Source organism: Argiope bruennichi, chromosome 9, assembly GCF_947563725.1.
Source record: "Argiope bruennichi chromosome 9, qqArgBrue1.1, whole genome shotgun sequence".
In the NCBI taxonomy this organism is placed as follows: Eukaryota; Metazoa; Arthropoda; class Arachnida; order Araneae; family Araneidae; genus Argiope; species Argiope bruennichi.
The window spans coordinates 99,417,473-99,436,862 of NC_079159.1; the positions used below are offsets into that span (position 1 = coordinate 99,417,473).

Sequence of the window (19,390 nt, forward strand, 5' to 3'; positions counted from 1 at the left end):
TAAGCGCCGAGGCTGGTAAGATCTAGAGCCGGTGGCTGCATTCCTTGTTGGGCTCCGTGGTGGCCGGTGCCGTTGGGACCCGAACCTATTGTCCTTTTTGTATGGGCTTTCAAAATCTCACCGCTGTTTCCGCTGATACTAAGTTTTTTGTAATGTCTACTAATGAAACGTTTCATGAAATTTCGCCATTTCTTGTAAATAAACTAATCTTATCACACATTGGAGAGGTAAAAAACATAAAAAAGTTGAAATCTGGTGACTTACTAATAGAAGTAGCAAACCCATCTCAAGCGATAACTCTTAGTAAACTAACAACATTAGGTGACCTAAAAATTAACGTCTCAATTCATAGAAATTTAAACTTTTCAAGAGGAGTAATTTCTCAACCAGGTCTTAAAAAGCATTCTGAATCTGAGCTTGTACATGAGTTATCAGATCAAAAGGTTTGCGCAGCTCGACGAATTAATATCAAACGTGATGGCAAATTAATTCCCACGCAGCATGTTATTCTCACCTTTTCTACTCCTGAGTTACCAAAATCCATTAAAGCAGGCTATTTGAGATGTCCGATAAAACCTTACATTCCTAACCCGATACGATGTTTCAATTGTCAAAAATTTGGTCATTCACGGCATGCCTGTAAGAGCCCAACAGTATGTGCTAAATGCTCTATGCCCGGACATGATTCCTCTGACTGCATTCCTGATGACTTTAAATGCAAAAATTGTCAGGGAGATCATCCAGCATTTTCAAAATCTTGCCCTCAGTGGATTATAGAGAAAGAAATACAAACAACAAAAGTTCGAAAAAACATCTCATTTGCCGAAGCTAGGAAACTAGTCACCGATCGCACCTCTAAACCAGGACTTGCTTATTCCTCCGTTTTAAAACAGTGCGCACATTGTGGTTTCATAGCAAATTCAAATAATACAGGGAAAAAATCATTGCAACCAGCAATATCATCAGCTTCTACGTCTTCTGATAATCCTTTACAAATAGAAAAAGAGCCGTCAACTTCTATGAAAACAATTTCTGTAACATCACCTTCTCAGAAAAATAAACCCCAATCTCTTCAGCAAAAATTAACCATTAATATACCAAATCGCAAGAATAACTCCAATGTCAAAACACCAGAACCTATAAAAGAAACTAAGGCAGCTAAAAGAGCTCGTCTTGCTGCATTAAAGAAAAATAAAGATTTACAAAATCGAACAGTATCTAAAGATGATTTTTTGAAGAAAACGAGAAAGGCAACAAAACACCCACTAAATATTGACCCACCGCTTAATATTCATCCATCGGATGATGATATTCTGTCTACAGCTAGCGAGACAGATATTCTTCCATCTTCTTCAAAAAGTTCCTGAGCTTGCTGTTCTTTTCCTTCCTTTTGCTTTTCAGCATGGCAAGCTTTGTTTCTTGGAATTGTCGTGGTATTAAAAATAAAATTTCAGATTTAAAAGACAACATTAACTCTCGCCAACCTTCCGTCATTGCCCTCCAAGAAACTTATCTAAAGCCGGGAGAAACAATTTCATTGAAACATTATAATCTCATACAGAAAACTGGTTCGGGCAATAGAGTTTCAGGAGGAGTAGCTTTGCTAATCTCGAACTCGTTCCCGTCCTCCCCATTAACTTTAAGTACTTCATTGCAAGCAGTAGCTACTCAGATTCACACTCACTTATTAATCACAGTTTGCAGTCTATATCTACCACCAAATACATTCGTTGATCAAACTGACCTTAATAACCTCATATCCCAGCTTCCTGAACCTTTTATAATTCTTGGAGATATGAATGGCCACAGCCCCCTCTGGGGTAATACAGATACTAACGCTCGTGGTCTGCAGATAGAGAAGTTCTTAAATGATAACAATCTTTGTATTCTTAACAAAGATGAATATACGTACTTTCACGAACCAACCAAAACCTTTCACTCCATTGATCTCGTAATATGTTCTCCGTACCTTGTACCTTATTTTACTTTAAGTACTGATAAAGATCTGCATAATAGCGATCATTTCCCTTTAATTATATCAGATATAAGAAGACAGAGTTTTTCTATTCATCGAACATCAAACTATAACTTTAACTCAGCCAACTGGAGTAAATTTAATTCTCTCGCTATCATAAATGAAGAAATGGTCTCTAAAAACAATATTGATACCGCTGTTAATACTGTGACTGAAATCTTAATTGCCGCAGCTGATCTCTCGATAAGTAAATGCTCAAACACTTTTAAAAAACAAAGGAAGGTCTGGTGGAATTCAGATTGCCACGAAGCACACAAAAAACAAAGGAAGGCTTGGTGTCGATTTCGCCGAAACCCAACAACTGCAAACTTAATAGAATATAAGCGAGCCAAAGCTAACTCGCGTCGAATACAAAGACGTAGCAAGCGAGAATCTTGGGAACGGTATGTCAATAGCATTAACTCTACAATATCAAGCAAAAAATTATGGGAAAGAGTAAAAAAAACATGCGGCATTTTTAGATCTAAAAGTATACGAATTCTTTATAATAATGGTGTTCCTGTTACATCTTTAAAAGACATCGCAAACTGTATTGCTTCCGAATTAGCTCAAATTTCAAACAGTAAAAATTATTCGACTCCCTTTTCACACAATAAAACTGCAGTTGAAAATCAAAAACTTAATTTTCGATCATCTTCATGTACTCCCTACAACACAGATTTCAGTTTCTTTGAACTAAAGCGTTGTCTTTCGGAAATTCATAAATCGTCTCCCGGTCCAGATAATATCAGTTATCTTATGATACAGCACCTATCTAATACCTCCTTACATAACTTGCTATTTCTCTACAATAGAATTTGGCGTGAACACTCTTTCCCATCATCTTGGCAGGAGACTATTGTTATACCCATTCTAAAAACTGGAAAAGAACCCTCAAATCCACGTAATTACCTACCAATCGCTCTTACCAGCTGCTTATGCAAAATTCTTGAGAAGATGGTAAATAGACGCCTCGTGTTTTTTTTTTTTTTTTTTTTTTTGGAAACAAATAAGATTTTAAGTCCCTTTCAAAGCGGGTTCAGACAGGGACGTTCGACATTAGATAACCTCCTCGCATTAGAAACAGAAATCAGAAACGCATTTATTCGCAGACAGCATACAGTAGCAATCTTTTTTGACATAGAGAAAGCATACGATCGTGCCTGGAGTTTTGGTATCCTTCGTGATCTTTATGAATGCAATCTGCGAGGAAATTTACCAATATTTATCCAAAATTTCTTAAAACTAAGAAAATTGAGTAAAAATCTGTGATCAATTGTCAGATTATTTTGTTCAAGAAGAGGGCGTACCCCAGGGGAGTGTTCTTACTGTAACACTTTTCGCCCTAAGAATAAACGGCATTCTACAACAACTTCCACTCTCTGTGAAAGGCTTTCTTTATGTTGATGACCTGTACATATCTTGTACAAGAAATAATATTAATTTTATAGAACGACAACTGCAATTAGCTGTGAACAGAATTCAGGAATGGTCATTCAGGAATGGTCAGAATTCAGGAATGGTTTTAATGGATTTACATTTTCTACGGAAAAAACATCATGCATACACTTTTGTCGAAAACGCCGTCTCCATCCAGAACCCGAGATAAAGTTGGATGGCAAAGTAATTAATGTCGTCAAAGAATTTAAATTTTTGGGAGTTATATTCGACAAAAAACTAACTTTACGACCACACGTAATGCAATTACGCAAAAAGCTTGACAGAACCCTAAACATCATAAAAGTGCTTTCAAATACAACTTGGGGTGCTTCAAGAGAATGTTTTCTCCGCGTGTATAGAGCAGCTGTTCTCTCAAAAATTGATTATGGATGTGCGATATATGGATCGACCAGACAAAGTGTGTTGAAAATACTTGACCCCATTCATCATTCTGCTTTGCGACTTTGCAGTGGAGCATTCCATACTTCACCTGTAGAAAGTCTATATGTTGAGTGTTCTGAGCCTTCTCTCGACTATAGACGCAAAATGCTTACTCTTCAATATTATTTTAAAATTTTATCTCTTCCCGAACATCCCTTTTTTAAATACAAACAAAATCAGTTTATACTGCGCTTGCAAAATGCAAGATCATCCATCATTCCTCCATTTTTCACTAGAGCAATAAATATTCAAAGAAATTTAAACTTGGATAATATACATATTACACCCAATTCAGAATATCTCAATCCATGGAGTTCTCATGGATTAAAATACTTAAATCCATTTAAAACTTTCGACAAGTCTAACACAGCTCCTGCAGTTTACCAGCAGCTTTTTGCACATCATCGAGAAATATACAAAAATTTCATTCCAGTGTACACAGATGGTTCAAAATGCTCTTCTCATACTTCATTTGCTTGCGTTTTTGTCAATTCCATAATCTTCATCCATCATGTTCGGTTTTTACAGCAGAAATTTTTGCAATCCTTTATGCATTATCACAAATTTCTAATGGTCCCCCCGACAATTATATTATTTATTCAGACTCGCTGAGTGTTTTGGAGTCCTTAACATCACTCCATCGCTTCAGTCATGTATTAACTTTTAAAATTCATGAATTGCACGATAGTCTTACATGTAAAGGTTATTCACTCCTATTTTGCTGGGTTCCCTCACATGTGGGTATACCGGGCTATGAATTGGCTGACGAGGCAGCGAAATCGGCTACCAGCCTTTTAAATGACCCTGTTCCTTTTAACGACATCAAGAGATACATAAAAACCATTCTAAATCTGGAATGGCAATCCGAATGGGACAGAAAAGAGGTAAATAAGCTTCACTCTATTAAGCATTCCATCGAATTTTGGCCCAGTTTACCTAGCAGAAAATTGGATACAATTATTACTCGCTTTTAGAATTGGCCATACGAGACTTACACATAAACATTTGTTGTTGGGGGAGCCCGCCCCTCGATGTACAATATGCCAATGCCTTTTGACAGTCCGACACATTCTTATAGAATGCCTATGTTTTAACTCTCAACGAGTTCAATGTTTTCATTCGCCTCACCTAGTTTTAAAAGACATCCTTAACAAAGATCCTCATCCTCATCTTTTTACCTTCTTGAAAATGATAGGCTTCTTCTATTTTATATGAGTATTGTTCATTCTCTTTTAATGCTTCAAATCTTTATAACAGTTTATTCAAAACCTCTGCTCTAGAGAAGAAAAACCTTTTAAAATGTGACCATGTACCTTTTTAATGAACCATATGTATGCATTTACCTTATGATTGGCGCTGCATAATCAGAAATGGTTTTAGCGCCAGTAAACTGCATCAAACTCAAACTCAAACCCTTTGCAAAAGAGATGGGTCTACCTTCTGGTGATGTGGAATCACATTCCTTAAAGCCTTATTGGAATTTTAAGTTTGACCCTGATCGAATTCATTTCCATACTGATCTCTTGGCCAAGATTAGCAGAAAGTCAGAGTTACCTGAATTTACTAGACAAATGTCTCAGGAAACAATTCATAGCATTCCATCTTTGACTCTGAAAATGTACTCTGATGGCAGTAAAGGAGATAGTGGCGTTTCTGGTAGAGGCGTGCACATTGAGACTCCTGAAGGAACTACTGATATTTTGTTTAGTAATCATGTCAACAGTTCTGTATTCAGGCCCGAACTTATTGCAATCTATAAGGGTTGTTGTTGTGCGATTTTATTGGCGCAAGAGCCATTCTTGGCCATACTGCGCCAAGCGTATGGTTTTTGGTTTCATCTCATAATACAAGATATTTTTCTAGAATTTAAAATAGAAAGTTCTGATAAAAATTAATGAATTATTTTTTTTTAAAAAAAATTGTCCAAATTCAAATTTAACATTGAGTAAAGACAACAAAATTACTCCAAAAGAGAAAAAAATGATGCTGTTAAAAGCTCAGTAATAGACAGTTGAATGATAAAAATGTCAGATACAAGTAAAAAACCGAATAGATTTTAAAAATTTAAAAATATTTGGATGGTATGTTTCACCCACCAAGTCTTGCATGTTAAGTGACGAGTGGAAGAAGTGACGACGATGAACATTAAATTCAGGGCATTCGATCAAAATATGTTTAACGCTAAGTTCAGTACGACATTTGGAACACGTTGGCGCTCTCTCACCAAAAAGGAGATGACGGTGAGTATGACGAGTGTGTCCTATACGGAGGCGAGTCATTTTGACATCAGCCTCGCGTTGTGGAAGAATGGGCCATAAACCAATTGTGGGTTTGATGAAATGTAATTTATTATTGATCTGCAGATCCCTTGCCATCTGCCATTTAGAAAAGATTTGACATACAAGAGACCTCTTAGCATCGCAATATGGAAGCGATTGCGATAGAAATAATGTTGCAGATTTGGCTTCAAAGTCTGCCTTTTCATTTCCGGATATACCTGCATGCCCTGGGATCCAACAAAAAATAATTTTGAAACCCCTATTTTCTAGGAGTCGTAATGTACACAAAATTTGAATGGCAATTGGGTGCATCTGATAATGATAATGAGAGAGTGTTTCTAAAGCACTCAGACTGTCAGTATAAATTATAAAATTACGCTCAGAAAGAGGCAAGATTTCGCGAAGAGCACAGAAAATCGCCACCAACTCAGCTGTGAATACAGAGGAATAATTATGTAGGCGATAGCTCAGAGTATCAGCTGGAATTATGATGCCTCAGCCGACATGCCCATCTGCTTTGGAGCCATCTGTAAAGATTGGTGTGAAAGAAGAATACTGACAGCGATGATAAAGAAAAATCTGCTGGTAAACAATAGAAGCAGTAGAAGACTTATCGAATCCTGCAAATGGATTCAGAAAGGAGAAGTATGGGACATCCCAAGGCGGAAAGCAAAATGAATCAATTGTCATGATGGTGACAATTGAAAGACCCGAATCACGTAAGAGCAATTTTGCTCTCTCACTGAATGGAAGAATGTGAGAAGGACGGGCGTCATATAGTCTACGAAGGCTAACTGGAAGGTTCATTTGACAAATGGGGTGATTGGGAACAGATTTTGTACGGTAATAATATGAAATAGATAACTTCAAACGCCTTAAATGAAGAGGAAGTTGATGGCAAATGACATACAGGCTTTCTACTGGAGAGATGCGAAACGCTCCGGAACAGATTCTTAGAGCAGCATGGTGAATGGTATCCAGTCGCCTCAAAACTGTAGAGCGTGCGGAGCCATACACCATGCAGCCATAATCAATACGAGAAAGGATGACTGCTTGATAAATACGGAGTAGGGAGGTTCTATCAGCTCCCCAAGATGTTTTAGACAGAACTTTTAAAATATTCAATGCTTTTTCACACTTCTTCCGTAGGTGTAAGATGTGCGGAAGGAAGGTGAGCTTCCGATCAAGAAACACTCCCAAAAACCGAATTTCATTCACAACAGGAATAGGGGTATTTTTAATGCAAATACTTGGATCCTGGTGAATGTTTCTTTTCCTGCAGAAATGTACGCATCTGCTCTTCTCAGGAGAGATAGTATGCCCATTGTTATCGCACCAATCTACAACTTTATTAATGGCATTTTGCAATTGTCGTTCGATTAAATTCATATTACTGCCTTCGCATGAGATCTGCAAATCATCGACATAAAGTGATCCCTGAACAGATGAAGGTAAATAAGTTAAAATTTGACTAAGGTGGACGATAAAAAGTGTGACACTGAGGACACTACCCTGTGGAACTCCCTCAGCTTGATTAAAATGAGTTGAATAAACATTTCCAACACGAACTCTAAAAGTCCGATTTAATAAGAAGTTCTGTAAGAATATGGGGAGGTTTCCCCTAAAACCAATGTTAAAAAGTGTTGAGAGTATGCCAAAGCGCCAAGCACGGTCATAGGCCTTCTCGATATCGAAGAATATGGAAACTAGGTGGTTCCTCCTGACGAATGCGTTGCGTATTTGGGTTTCCAATCGTACGAGGTTGTCAAAAGTTGACCTACCTCTACGGAAACCACTCTGCAACGGGGAGATGCATCCTTGTTTCTCCAATTCGTGTATGAGACGTGCATTAACCATTCTCTCAAAGGTTTTGCAGAGGCAGTTTGTCAGAGCAATTGGTCGGTAGTTCAGAGGGTTGGATGCTTCCTTACCAGGTTTTAATATCGGAATCACAATAGCTTCGCGCCATTGTGAGGGATACTTCTGTTCAGTCCAAATTCTGTTAAATAATAGTAACAGATTTGAAAGGGAAGTTGCATTCAAGTGGCGGAGCATATTGTATGTTATACCATCTGGTCCAGGGCTTGTATCATGGGCATTAGATAAGGCCGTTTCCAGTTCAAACATCCGGAATTCACAGTTATATGGAAAAGTGCATCGGTCATTAAAGCGCAGAGGCAACCGTTCCGCGCGATTCTTAATTGCCAGAAATGAAGAGCTATAAGAATCCGTTGCGGACACTTGTGCGAATGCTTGGCCGAGAATATTGGCAACATCTAATGGGGCTGAGTGCGCCACATTTCCTATATTTAAAATAGGTATGGTGGTTTCACTGTATATCCCATTAGCAGCCTTAACTTTTTTCCACAAATGTTTACTGGTAGTGGAGGATGTGATAGATGATACAAACTTAATCCAAGATTCCCTCTGACTACGGCGACGAATTCGACGAGCAAGGGCCTTGGCACGCTTAAAAGCAACAAGGTTTTCTGTTGTCGGGTATCTTCTAAAAATATTCCAAAGTCGTTTTTGGTTTTTATAGCTGTCGCGACAAGCTTCATTCCACCACGGTTTACGATATTTTCTTAAACGTGGGGAAGTCTTCGGAATGGTGGCATTTGCTGCACTTATTATGTTATCAACGACATGTTGCACTGCTTCCGTGATGTCGCAAGTGTTCACCATAGTCTCGGTGACATTTGCCAATCGCATGAAGGCACCCCAGTCTGCCCGCTGGAATAGAAAACGGGGGGGACAATGAGTCACACCACCTCTATCAGCATGGGAGACAATAATAGGGAAATGATCACTATTATAAAGATCTCTGCTCACTGCAAAGGTCAGCAATGGCAGAAGTTCAGGAGAACATATGGCCAGATCAATTGTATGGAAGCTACGTGTGGGTTCGTGGAAGTACGTCTTCTCTTTATTATTGAGCAGACAGATACAGTTATTAGTCATAAACTGTTCGATCTGCCGCCCACGAGAGTTTGTACTATCCGAACCCCACAAGGTACTATGTCCGTTGAAATCTCCGAAAATAATAAAAGGCTTAGGAAGCTGGTCCACTAAATCATCAAGATCTTGTTGGCTAATGACATCGTGAGGTGGCAAGTAAATACAACAGACTGTGACCAATGATCGTACATGAACTTGTACAGTCACAGCCTGTAGAGCTGTATTCAAAGTGAGAGATGTGCTCGGATATAAATTTGATGTAAAGATACAGACACCACCAGAACTGTGAGAGCCAGTGCCTGCATCTTTCCGAATACAGTTATAACCACGCAATTTAATGGGAATTCTTGGTGTCAAAAAGGTTTCTTGGACACCAATGCAAGCAGGATGAAATGTGTTTAAGATGGACTTGATGTCAGAAAGTTTGGACCGGAGGCCGCGACAATTCCATGATAAGAAGGTACCCATTAAGAGGTTCTTGTTGCAGAAAAATTTGGAACAGTGTTAAGGGGTTGCGATATTTCGCAACTCATTTTTAAATCGTCATCCTCTTCTTCTGATGGATGAAGTGATATGAGCTCAGGGCTTTTGGACGTTCCACCAAAAATTGAGGTTAAGTCCTTGTGGACTATGCCCCGATTAGCAAGACCAAGAGCGACTGAATTTTTGAAAATTGATTTTTTTAATTTTGGAGAAAGGTCTTTTTCAGATAGGCCACGTTTAGAAAGTTTTAGCTTCCGAGATTTATTAGGTTTCGGTTTTTGTTTGGAAGTTTTTGATTTGACAGGCTCAGGAGCACTGGTAGTTGAATTTTCTGTTTCTGAATCAGATGCTTTTTCAGGAGGTTTTTTATGGGAAGTGTGTTTTGAGCAATTTGGGCAGGAACAGTTTTCACAGAAGGACTTTTGGACCGCAGATGCATAGCTAAGACCAGGTTTAGGAGTCTGGGCCAAAACTTTCCGTCTGGCTTCTGGGTATGAAATATTTTCTTTTATTTTAGTTGCAACTATTCGTTTTTCCAGTTGCCAGCGTTCGCATAAACGAGAATATGATGTGTGGTTGCCATTGCAGTTTGTGCACTTTTCTGGTGCAGTGCACTGCTGACAATCGTGACCTTTTTCTGCGCAGCGGGCACAAGTGATAGTCCCGCGGCAGTTAGTTTTCGAATGCCCAAAACGCTGGCATTGAAAGCATCTCAATGGATTGGGGATATACGGGCGTACAGGTAATTTTATATAGCCAGCACATATATATTCAGGTAACTGATGGCTATGGAATGTTAGAATAAAATGCTTTGTTGGGAGGAGTTGTCCATCCCGCCTAATTGTTATCTGGCGTACATGTGTCACTCCCTGCGACGATAGTTCTTTCGTTATTTCTTCTATAGGTACATTAAATAGTTCTCCGCATGTTATTACCCCTTTCGAATAGTTTAGAGATGCATGTGAACAGACTGTAACTGGTATTGTGGCCAATGCTTTTAGTTTAATGATTTGCTGGGCTTGCTTTTTAGAGCATACTTCAACCAGCAAATCGCCTGAACGCATTTTGCGGATTGATGCAACTTCGCCGACTGTCGCCGATATTGCTTTTTGGACCAAAAAAGGTGAAACAGAGTTAAATGTATCGTTTTTATCGGATACTCGCTTGATAACAAAAAAGGAGTCAAAATGGTGAGTGAAGGATTTGTAATTAGAATGATGCCCACTGAAGGGAGATTTCTTGGAGGAGCCCATATGACATTGTTGAATATTCGGGCCCGACGGCACCGCCCACCACGGAGCCCAACAAGGGAAGGCAGCCACCGGCTCTGGCCATTCCCAGCCTCGGCGCTTACCTTGGTGCTAGCCGGAACCTATACGCTCGGAGTTACCCCCGGGGACAGTGACCACCCTTAACGCCAAGCCCAAGGAGTAACCCCTTTGCTTGATCCCTAGCAGACTAGCCACTCAGGTGACTAGGTACCAGCCGATTGATACACCGGGGACCACAGTGCACCACCCGTCTTTCTAGTGGGTTGCCACGCACGGCCAACACGTGGGGTTTTGGCTGTCCATGAGAAGCAAGAAGCAAACAGAGCGGCGACAGCTTCTCATGGAGAGCTCCCTCGCTTGCCGTCGAGGGAAGGAAAGACACAGCAGAAAGCAGAGGGCGTAGGGGAGTGGAAACATAAAGGGAGTATAGATCCCTGGGTACCTCGGGATTGGGACACCCGTACTCACCTATAGTAGGTGAGCCCCTGAGGGGGCAATCTATAAGGGACTTCAATAAATCGACACGTCCTCTGAAATTGTCTCCGGAGGCATTTGGATTTTAACGGATAGTCGTGCCTCTATACAGCACCTTTCTCATTGGACGAAAGTGGGGGACAAGAGTAGCATGAATATCTTAGACTTTATTGCCAGGCTCTCCGCTGATCACTCTATACACTTTCAATGGGTTCCCTCACATGTTAGTTTAAATAATAATGATTTAGCGGATAACTTGGCTAAGACTGCCTCAGCTGACATATTTCATGGTGATGCAATACTAACTTATTCTGAAATCTCCTCTATCAAAAAGATGGAGTCGAGTGCACTTTGGAGAGTCCCACCTGCTCACCCTTGGTACTTTGGTAAGAGTCCTGGTTGGTGTCACCTCCTAAATATCTTTAGAAAACAGCAAATGTCTCTCGCGTTTTTGAGTGGACACACCAAATCCCTTACCTTCCAACACGAACGGAGGATCTTTGCTGAATTTCCTTGATGCAAGGCAGATCAAGCTTCCCCCAATCACATTCTTAAGTGTTTAAATTTTACGATTTTTGAGATTTTAAAGGATCCACTATTGTTTTTGCACTTTTTAGAGATCTTTGGTTTCATGGAGGTGGTATAGCGCAGCTATAACACCTGGAATTAGAAACAACAACAATTCACGATACCACAATAACACAGTTGTATGAATGTTAACGTCACAAGTCGGGTACAGCATTTACGAATTTATATTCCATTAAATCTGTGTTGCCCATATTGTCTGGTATATTTTCTTCGTATTTTAGGCACCGGAGGCACGGGATGGCGTTATGTTATGGTATATTTTCTTTTATTTAATTTACTGACAAAGAACCTTTGTATTAGTCACTCTCCGAGTTCCGAGATCATAGGTTTTATGGTAAAAAATAACTTGTTTCTATACGTCTATCCTACATTTGTTTAAAAATATTACTTGCCTATTTCCCCCCTTTTTAGATGTTGATAGAAGCTTTTTAAAATATTCATGTGAAAGATAGATAACGTCAACCATTTACTAACTAATTTTTTACTGTTATATACAACTTACTACCCAAGAATATTGAAACCTGCTGGCTTGGAATGACGTTGTTAGAATCTTAATATTGGATTTATTTGAAAGCGCCTTAATTCTCTATAAAATGTGATAAAAAATAAACATTCCTGACCAGCCCTCTACTTTCTACGAATTCAGGAGTTATTGGATCTCAGATTATTGAAGTGCTCGAGTTACTTTCTTACTGCAATGCAAGAATCACAATCTCGCCTCCTACTCAGCGTAATTTTATCATTTATTCCGATAGCATGAGCGCCTTGAAAACACTTTCTAATTATCATTATCGGATGCATCCGATGGCTGTTTGTATTTTGTTTACACTTCGTTTATTACAAAACGACGGTTTTAATATAATTTTTTGTTGGGTTCCGGGTCATGTGGGCATTTTTGGTAATGAAAAAGCCGACTTGGCTGCAAAATCTGCGACGGAGTTTTTAAGAATCGGACTTCCATTTTCTGATGTTAAGACGGCTGTTTTTAATCACACATATTCTTCTTGGCAGGAGACATGGAACATTTCAGTTCAAAATAAGCTACGTTCTATCAAACCTACCATTAGTTTGTGGCCTGTTCTCCCTATACGTGAGATGGATGTCAAACTGACTCGTCTCCGTATAGGACACACCCGCCTCACTCACAGGCATCTAATTCTAGGCGAAAAAGCAGCAACATGTCCCACTTGTCAACTGGATTTTACAGTATATCACATTTTGGTCCAGTGCCCTGTTTTTAATTCTCATCGTATTCGTTTCTTCCATTCACTGTCTTTAACTTTAGCTGACTTGGTGGGTGAGAATTACCACCCGAATATTTTTAACTTTTTAAAAGCTATTCAGTTCTATATCCACATATAAATTATTTTTTAATTTTCTTTTATTTGTACATTTGAAATCATTGTTATGTTTGAAAATGATACATCCATTGTTACTTTTAAAAATGTCTAATTTTTACTTGAATCGTCTGCTTTTAAAATTTTAACCACATACTTTTTAGGATGGAATTAAACCATACGTTTGGCGCAGTATGACCAAGATTGGCTCTTGCGCCAATAAACCCAACAACAACAGCAAGAATCACAATGAATCCTTTTTTTTCTAGAAGTGTTGATATGTGAAAGATGTATATGCTTAGATTGAAAATTGAAGAACTTATACAAGAAAATAGGTCCATCCCTTAAGCGAAATTTCAGATTGAGACTCTCTAATAAACAAAGTACTGGACCCGGGTATTCAATCAATCCCACCTAACGAAGAAATATGTTTTATCAAATTTTGAGTTTATTTGACCACTCAAAATCATCATTTTACCATATGTACATTTTCTTTTAGGCGTTGCAATAAAGCTGTGATTCCGCAATATTCATGTGAAAGATGGGCCAACTGCCAAACATGTAAAGATAACTACGAGTTCTGTTTGACATGCCCACCCGGTCATTTTGGACCTACCTGCAGAGACGGTAATATTAATTATTTATTTTCTAATTATTAGGATAAAATTTTTACATCTGCATTATTTATTATTTTGCTCTATGTTTTATTTGAATTAGCTAAAATTCTTATTTTTTTTTTATAGCAATTGGGTTTATAAAAGATTCAGTAGAGTCTCGAAATTTCATTATGCATCAAAAGTTGTGTTAAAAAAGTTAGAACGAAATGATAAAAATTCGAACATTTCCCGTTTATGAAATTTAATCATTCATATGAATATTATATACTAGCCGCCTTTGGCGACCAGCCGGTTCACCAGTATTACCGCTCGCTACAATTTTCAATTAAATATTTTAAGTAACTTGTCTCTTAAAAGCTTCTCAAACAAAACATTTTTAATCTTCAAATTTTGATAGTCATACCAAACTTATACTGTTGTTCAGATCGTTTCGTTCAATTTACTATATATATTTTGCTAATTTGTTGTCATTTCCGGTAAAACTTCAACTTTAATTTAAAGTGGAAATGCTGAAATTGCAATTAATGTAAAGATATTTTTTAATGAAACCAAGCGTTTTATTTTATTTATCATTTTTGTTGTTATTTATTAATTACTAGCCGCCTTTGGCAACCAGCCGGTTCGCCAATCTTAATGCTCGTTAAAATTTTAATAATTAAATATTTTATGTCATTTCTACTTTAATAGCTTCTTCATCAAATATTTTAAAGCTTCAAATTTTGATAGTCATGTAATTCACTCATAATAATATAAAGTCCTTCAGCCATAACATAATATGTATCTCTCTAATTTTCTGTTAGTTCCGGTAGAGTTTATACTTAAAATTAATATGGAAATGACTGAACTGCAATTAATATAATAATATTTTTTACTGAAACAAAGCATTTTTTTAATAATATGATTACTGATAATAGAGTCACTGAGTGTTTAAACTTTATGGGCACGAAAGAATATCTTTCTTAAGTTATGTAATATCTCAAGAATTTGTCAACAAAATTTTCTCAGATTCATCATGAACAAATCGATTAATTAACAATGTTTAATTTTAAATGCATCAAACTTTAAGAAAATAAAATGAATCGTTTAAAATAATCGGTCGAAAACAGGTTTAAAAAACTACTTACAAAACAATGTACTTAAAACTATAAGCATATACAAAAAAATATATAACTAACATAAATACAATTTACTTCCAAAAGCATGCAACTAACCTAAAAATAATTTAAATCATCCGTTGATAATGGTTGTCATGGCAACAATGAGAAAACAATGCGCATGCGTGAATTTTCTTCGCCAGTTAGGTAATACTGAAATTGCAATTAATGTAAAGATATTTTTTAATGAAACCAAGCATTTTATTTTATTTATCATTTTTGTTGTTATTTATTAATTATTATTATTATTGAATATGAGTACTGCAAACAGATTCGTTCGGTATTTAAGTCTTATGTGAACTACAAAATATTTTTCATAATTTGCGTAATATCTCAAAGAATAATTCAACAAAAATTTCTCATATTCAGTCTAAATTTTATGCAGTAAGGTATCCTATTCTGAGAAATATTCTGGGCACACCAAATTTTAAATAAATGAATGAATGTTTCTATTTTCCACGATTAATTAAGACTGATTTATGAAGTTTTGAATGTTAGAAATTTAGAAAAACTCAACATTTTCGTAATCTTAGGCCAATTAATCTTGAGAAACCTGCGCGCTGATTGGCGTATTTTCTTTAAAACAATCAATGGAAATCTAAAATTATCCTCTTTTTTTTTTTTTTTTTTTTTGAATAGTGATATTCAAATTTTTATAAATCAGTCAGTTTAAGTGATTGATTTTGTTGATTGGAAATTAATTATTTATTTAAAATATTAGTGTTTCAAGAACATTTTGTTAAACGTGATTTCCACAGCAGAAGTTTTATGTAAAATCAAAAATTCGTTATATATTAGAGTATTTATTGGATCAAGTTACATAAAATATAATCATTTTCCATTTAGACCATTTTAGCAGATCTGTGTCTATTACTAAAGGTTTACAAATTAGCAGTGTGGCGCTGATTTGAATGGATATCCTGTTCATATTAAACAAAACTTGCCTTAAAATAACTGATTTATTGGATTAATAATACAGATAGTGTAAAAGATCATAAAATAATTTTTCTTGAATTTATTTTTTAGAAAAAAATAATATTTCATATTTGTTTCATTTCCTACAGACACGTGACGAAAATCATATTTTTTCACATTTCATTTCCAAAAAGATTTAATTTATTTTTAAATGGAGCTTTAATCGATGTGATGGCAACACTTTGAAAAAAGCTAATTTTTCCCCATGAATGCGAAACGTGCTCGTGCAGCTTAAATTTTATTTTTATTTTGTACGAAAAAAATTGTTGAAAAATATAGTTAAATTATTTATTTAAAAATTAATTAAAAATAGAAATTTAATTTTAAGGTTAAAACATTGATATCATTTAAAAGATAAATTTTTGATCTTTAACTTGATGTAAAAATCTTTTTTGCGCGGTAATATTTTCGGAAGTTATAACAGAAACACGCTAAAATTTCGCTTATTTTTTAAATAAATAAAATTTTAATTAAAAATTCGAAAAAATAACCTCGAGGTGCACATTTCCGGCCTCCATGGTATAAACGTGCCAAATTTCGTAGCTGTTGGTCGAACGGTCTGGCCTGTAGAGCGCCAACACACACACACACACACACACACACACACACACACACACACACACACACACACACACACATACAAGCTTTATTATATGTATAGATTATACTAGGTGATATAGGATATCAAATATTTCTTACTACAGCATGTCAAACATTTTTTTTTCTTAGAGGTTTTTTTTTTTTTTAAACTCACCGTCATAACAAAAAAGAGGAGATTGCAATCTATATCCTATTAGACAATATTATTTGTCAAAAAAAATGATAAAACTTTCTTATAGGTCCTTGTCCACTCTTAAAACGACCTAAATATGGATCTATTAAGTGCGTATTTATTGGCACTTTTAGGTAAGTACGAGATTCTTTCTAGTTAACTTAGGATTTACTTTTTCTGGAACTTTGATTCTAAATAAGTAAAGAAATAGTATTTTCCTTGTCTATCCTATCGATATACTTAATTTGATATCTTTTTATTTAATTTATATTAACGAATTCTGCTGATTGTACATCAGAAAATTTTTTTTATGAGGTACATCTCTTAAAAAGAAATTAAAGACAAGAATGAAAAATTTGTTTTTGTTTAAAACTGGTTGGTTGGTTGTATTTTATTTGCACAAGAGCCATATTTTGTTTAAAACTGATAATTTCTAGACAGTTCTCTTAAATGTATTAACTGGATCGTGGAAGAACTGGAAATGTTAGTGGCTTTTAAATCTTTTATTTTATTCTAAGCAAGAGCAAGCAAATAAATGGAAAAGATTTGCAGACATATTAATGAAAACATTAAATTTCGAATTGATAAATTAATTCAAGTGAAACGTGCTACAGGATAACATGATGGCGGATATCAGCCATCACTTTCGCCACACTCGCATTCTTGTCTCCCCTACGTATACTGCACTCGATCACAGCACTTTCGATTTTGTTCATCAGATAATTATTAGAACGGGTAAATACAGAATGTGTACTAAAGTGCCCCTACCTCCTATTAACTTGAAAACGGAGATTACCATTGCCACAAACTTGGCGTGTACGTATAATAAAGTGGTCATGCGTTAGAGTGAGATCAGTTACAGCGCTACTTGGTTTAGAACAACATAGTAAGAAAAAACGATAGAAAATAAGGGGAGGGGATTTCAAATTCTAAAATTGGGGATGTTTTCGATTTAATATGAAAAGACTCCTTAAAGCAATAACCCAGGTAGCCCAGCCTGTTGCACAATATTGTGCGATGTTATATATTTATCCATATTCCACAATATTAAACAATATTGCGAATGTTGATCAGTGTCATACAATATTGCATAATATTTGCAATTATTGTGCTACTGGGAAAGGCTAGGAGCAAAACTCATAAAACCAGCATTTTTTCGATCACGATAAATAAAGAAATAAAACAAAAATTAATGATCAGCAGTTTCTTTTATTTTCGGTGTTCTAAACGCTGTCCATCAGCTTCGCCATTGGGCCGATGTTTGTTGTTCAGAAGTTGAATTTTTCTACTGTTGTCGCGAGTTGTTAAGTCACGAAGTTGGAAAATCGCGACCAAACAAACGCGTGTTTACTTCTTAGTATTATTGCACTCAAGCTATATATTTTTACTAAATTAAAGGTTATTGCTGTTAATGTAAACTAATACAGATAGGATATAATGGCAAATTCATATAAACTAATACAGGCAGGATATCTCCTTTCTTGGAATCAATCCCTATATTAAATATTTTCCGACAATTCCTACTAAACCTTAATGATTTAAATGCTTAAAATTGCAGAATAAAAAAATAAAATTCTTTTCACGGTTTTTCGTATTTTTGAAGTTTATAACAAAAACCTTTCAAAATGTTAAATAAAATGCTAATAACTTTTTGAATTAAGAACCCTTTTATTTACACAAATATAAGAACAGGTAATGAAAGACCTTAAAGTACAATGAAAATACTCGAGTTTTATTCCCTTGAACATATGGGAAGCTCCTAGAATCTTTGATGGCAAATAAAGATTTCAAAAGTTTACATTTAAATCTAAAAATTTTAATGCAATAACTGCTACTAAAGAAAAATGTACTGTGTTAATGAAATTTGCACAATTAGGCTGAATAAGTTTTTTCTTCCTTAGATCTTCTTGCACAGCCCGTTGCATGGCAGGTTATCAATTTGAAAATGAACCGACTACTGAAGAAATTACCTTGAAATGTCATCAAAATTCCTGGACTCCCCGCCAGGAATTCCCAGAATGTAAATGTACGTATAAAGAATGCAAATATATATTATTATTCTTTCATTTGGACTACTGTAGTATGTGTTAGAGATTAATATAGAAATGAGAAACATTTTTAAACATCTTTAAATGAGAAACGATAGAATTATTATCTATACATAGTATAAAATGAAGTCTCCTGAGAAAATATTGGAGATATTTGTACCATTTTGTAGGGCATTTATTGGGGAAGGTTTTAGTATATTGGTAGTCATATCAAAATAAAAAAAAGGAGTTTTATAATTGCGATTATACTTATTTTTCTTCTCGATTCGTGCATGCGTCAAACAGCAGTATCTGTGCTTTGCACTTATCCGCGCATGTGCGAAAACCTCAAACAGTGCAAGTGCAAATAGCAAGAGCTGTTGTATGCACATGCGATACATTTGTTTGTTTACGTCTGATTTGAAACAGCTATTCAAAACTCATTACACCCAAAATAAGGAAATCCAGCCTTGACCGGGGCTCATTAAATGCCAAAACACTTCGTTTGTTGTGCGATAATGAAATTGTAGAGAAAAGACATTCGGTTAGCGAATATCAGA

At 36.1% G+C, this 19,390-nt stretch overlaps 1 protein-coding gene across 5 annotated transcripts in view; it reads left to right on the top strand.

Moving 5' to 3' along the window:
* Positions 1-19,390, top strand: part of LOC129984683 (P-selectin-like) — a 100,328-nt gene that overhangs the window by 43,252 nt on the left and 37,686 nt on the right. For all 5 annotated transcript variants that reach the window (XM_056094617.1, XM_056094616.1, XM_056094620.1 and 2 more), the window contains exons 3-5: positions 13,785-13,912; positions 16,871-16,937; positions 18,705-18,829. In XM_056094617.1, coding sequence (XP_055950592.1) covers positions 13,785-13,912; positions 16,871-16,937; positions 18,705-18,829 — 320 coding nt within the window. The remainder of the gene's footprint in view (positions 1-13,784; positions 13,913-16,870; positions 16,938-18,704; positions 18,830-19,390) is intronic.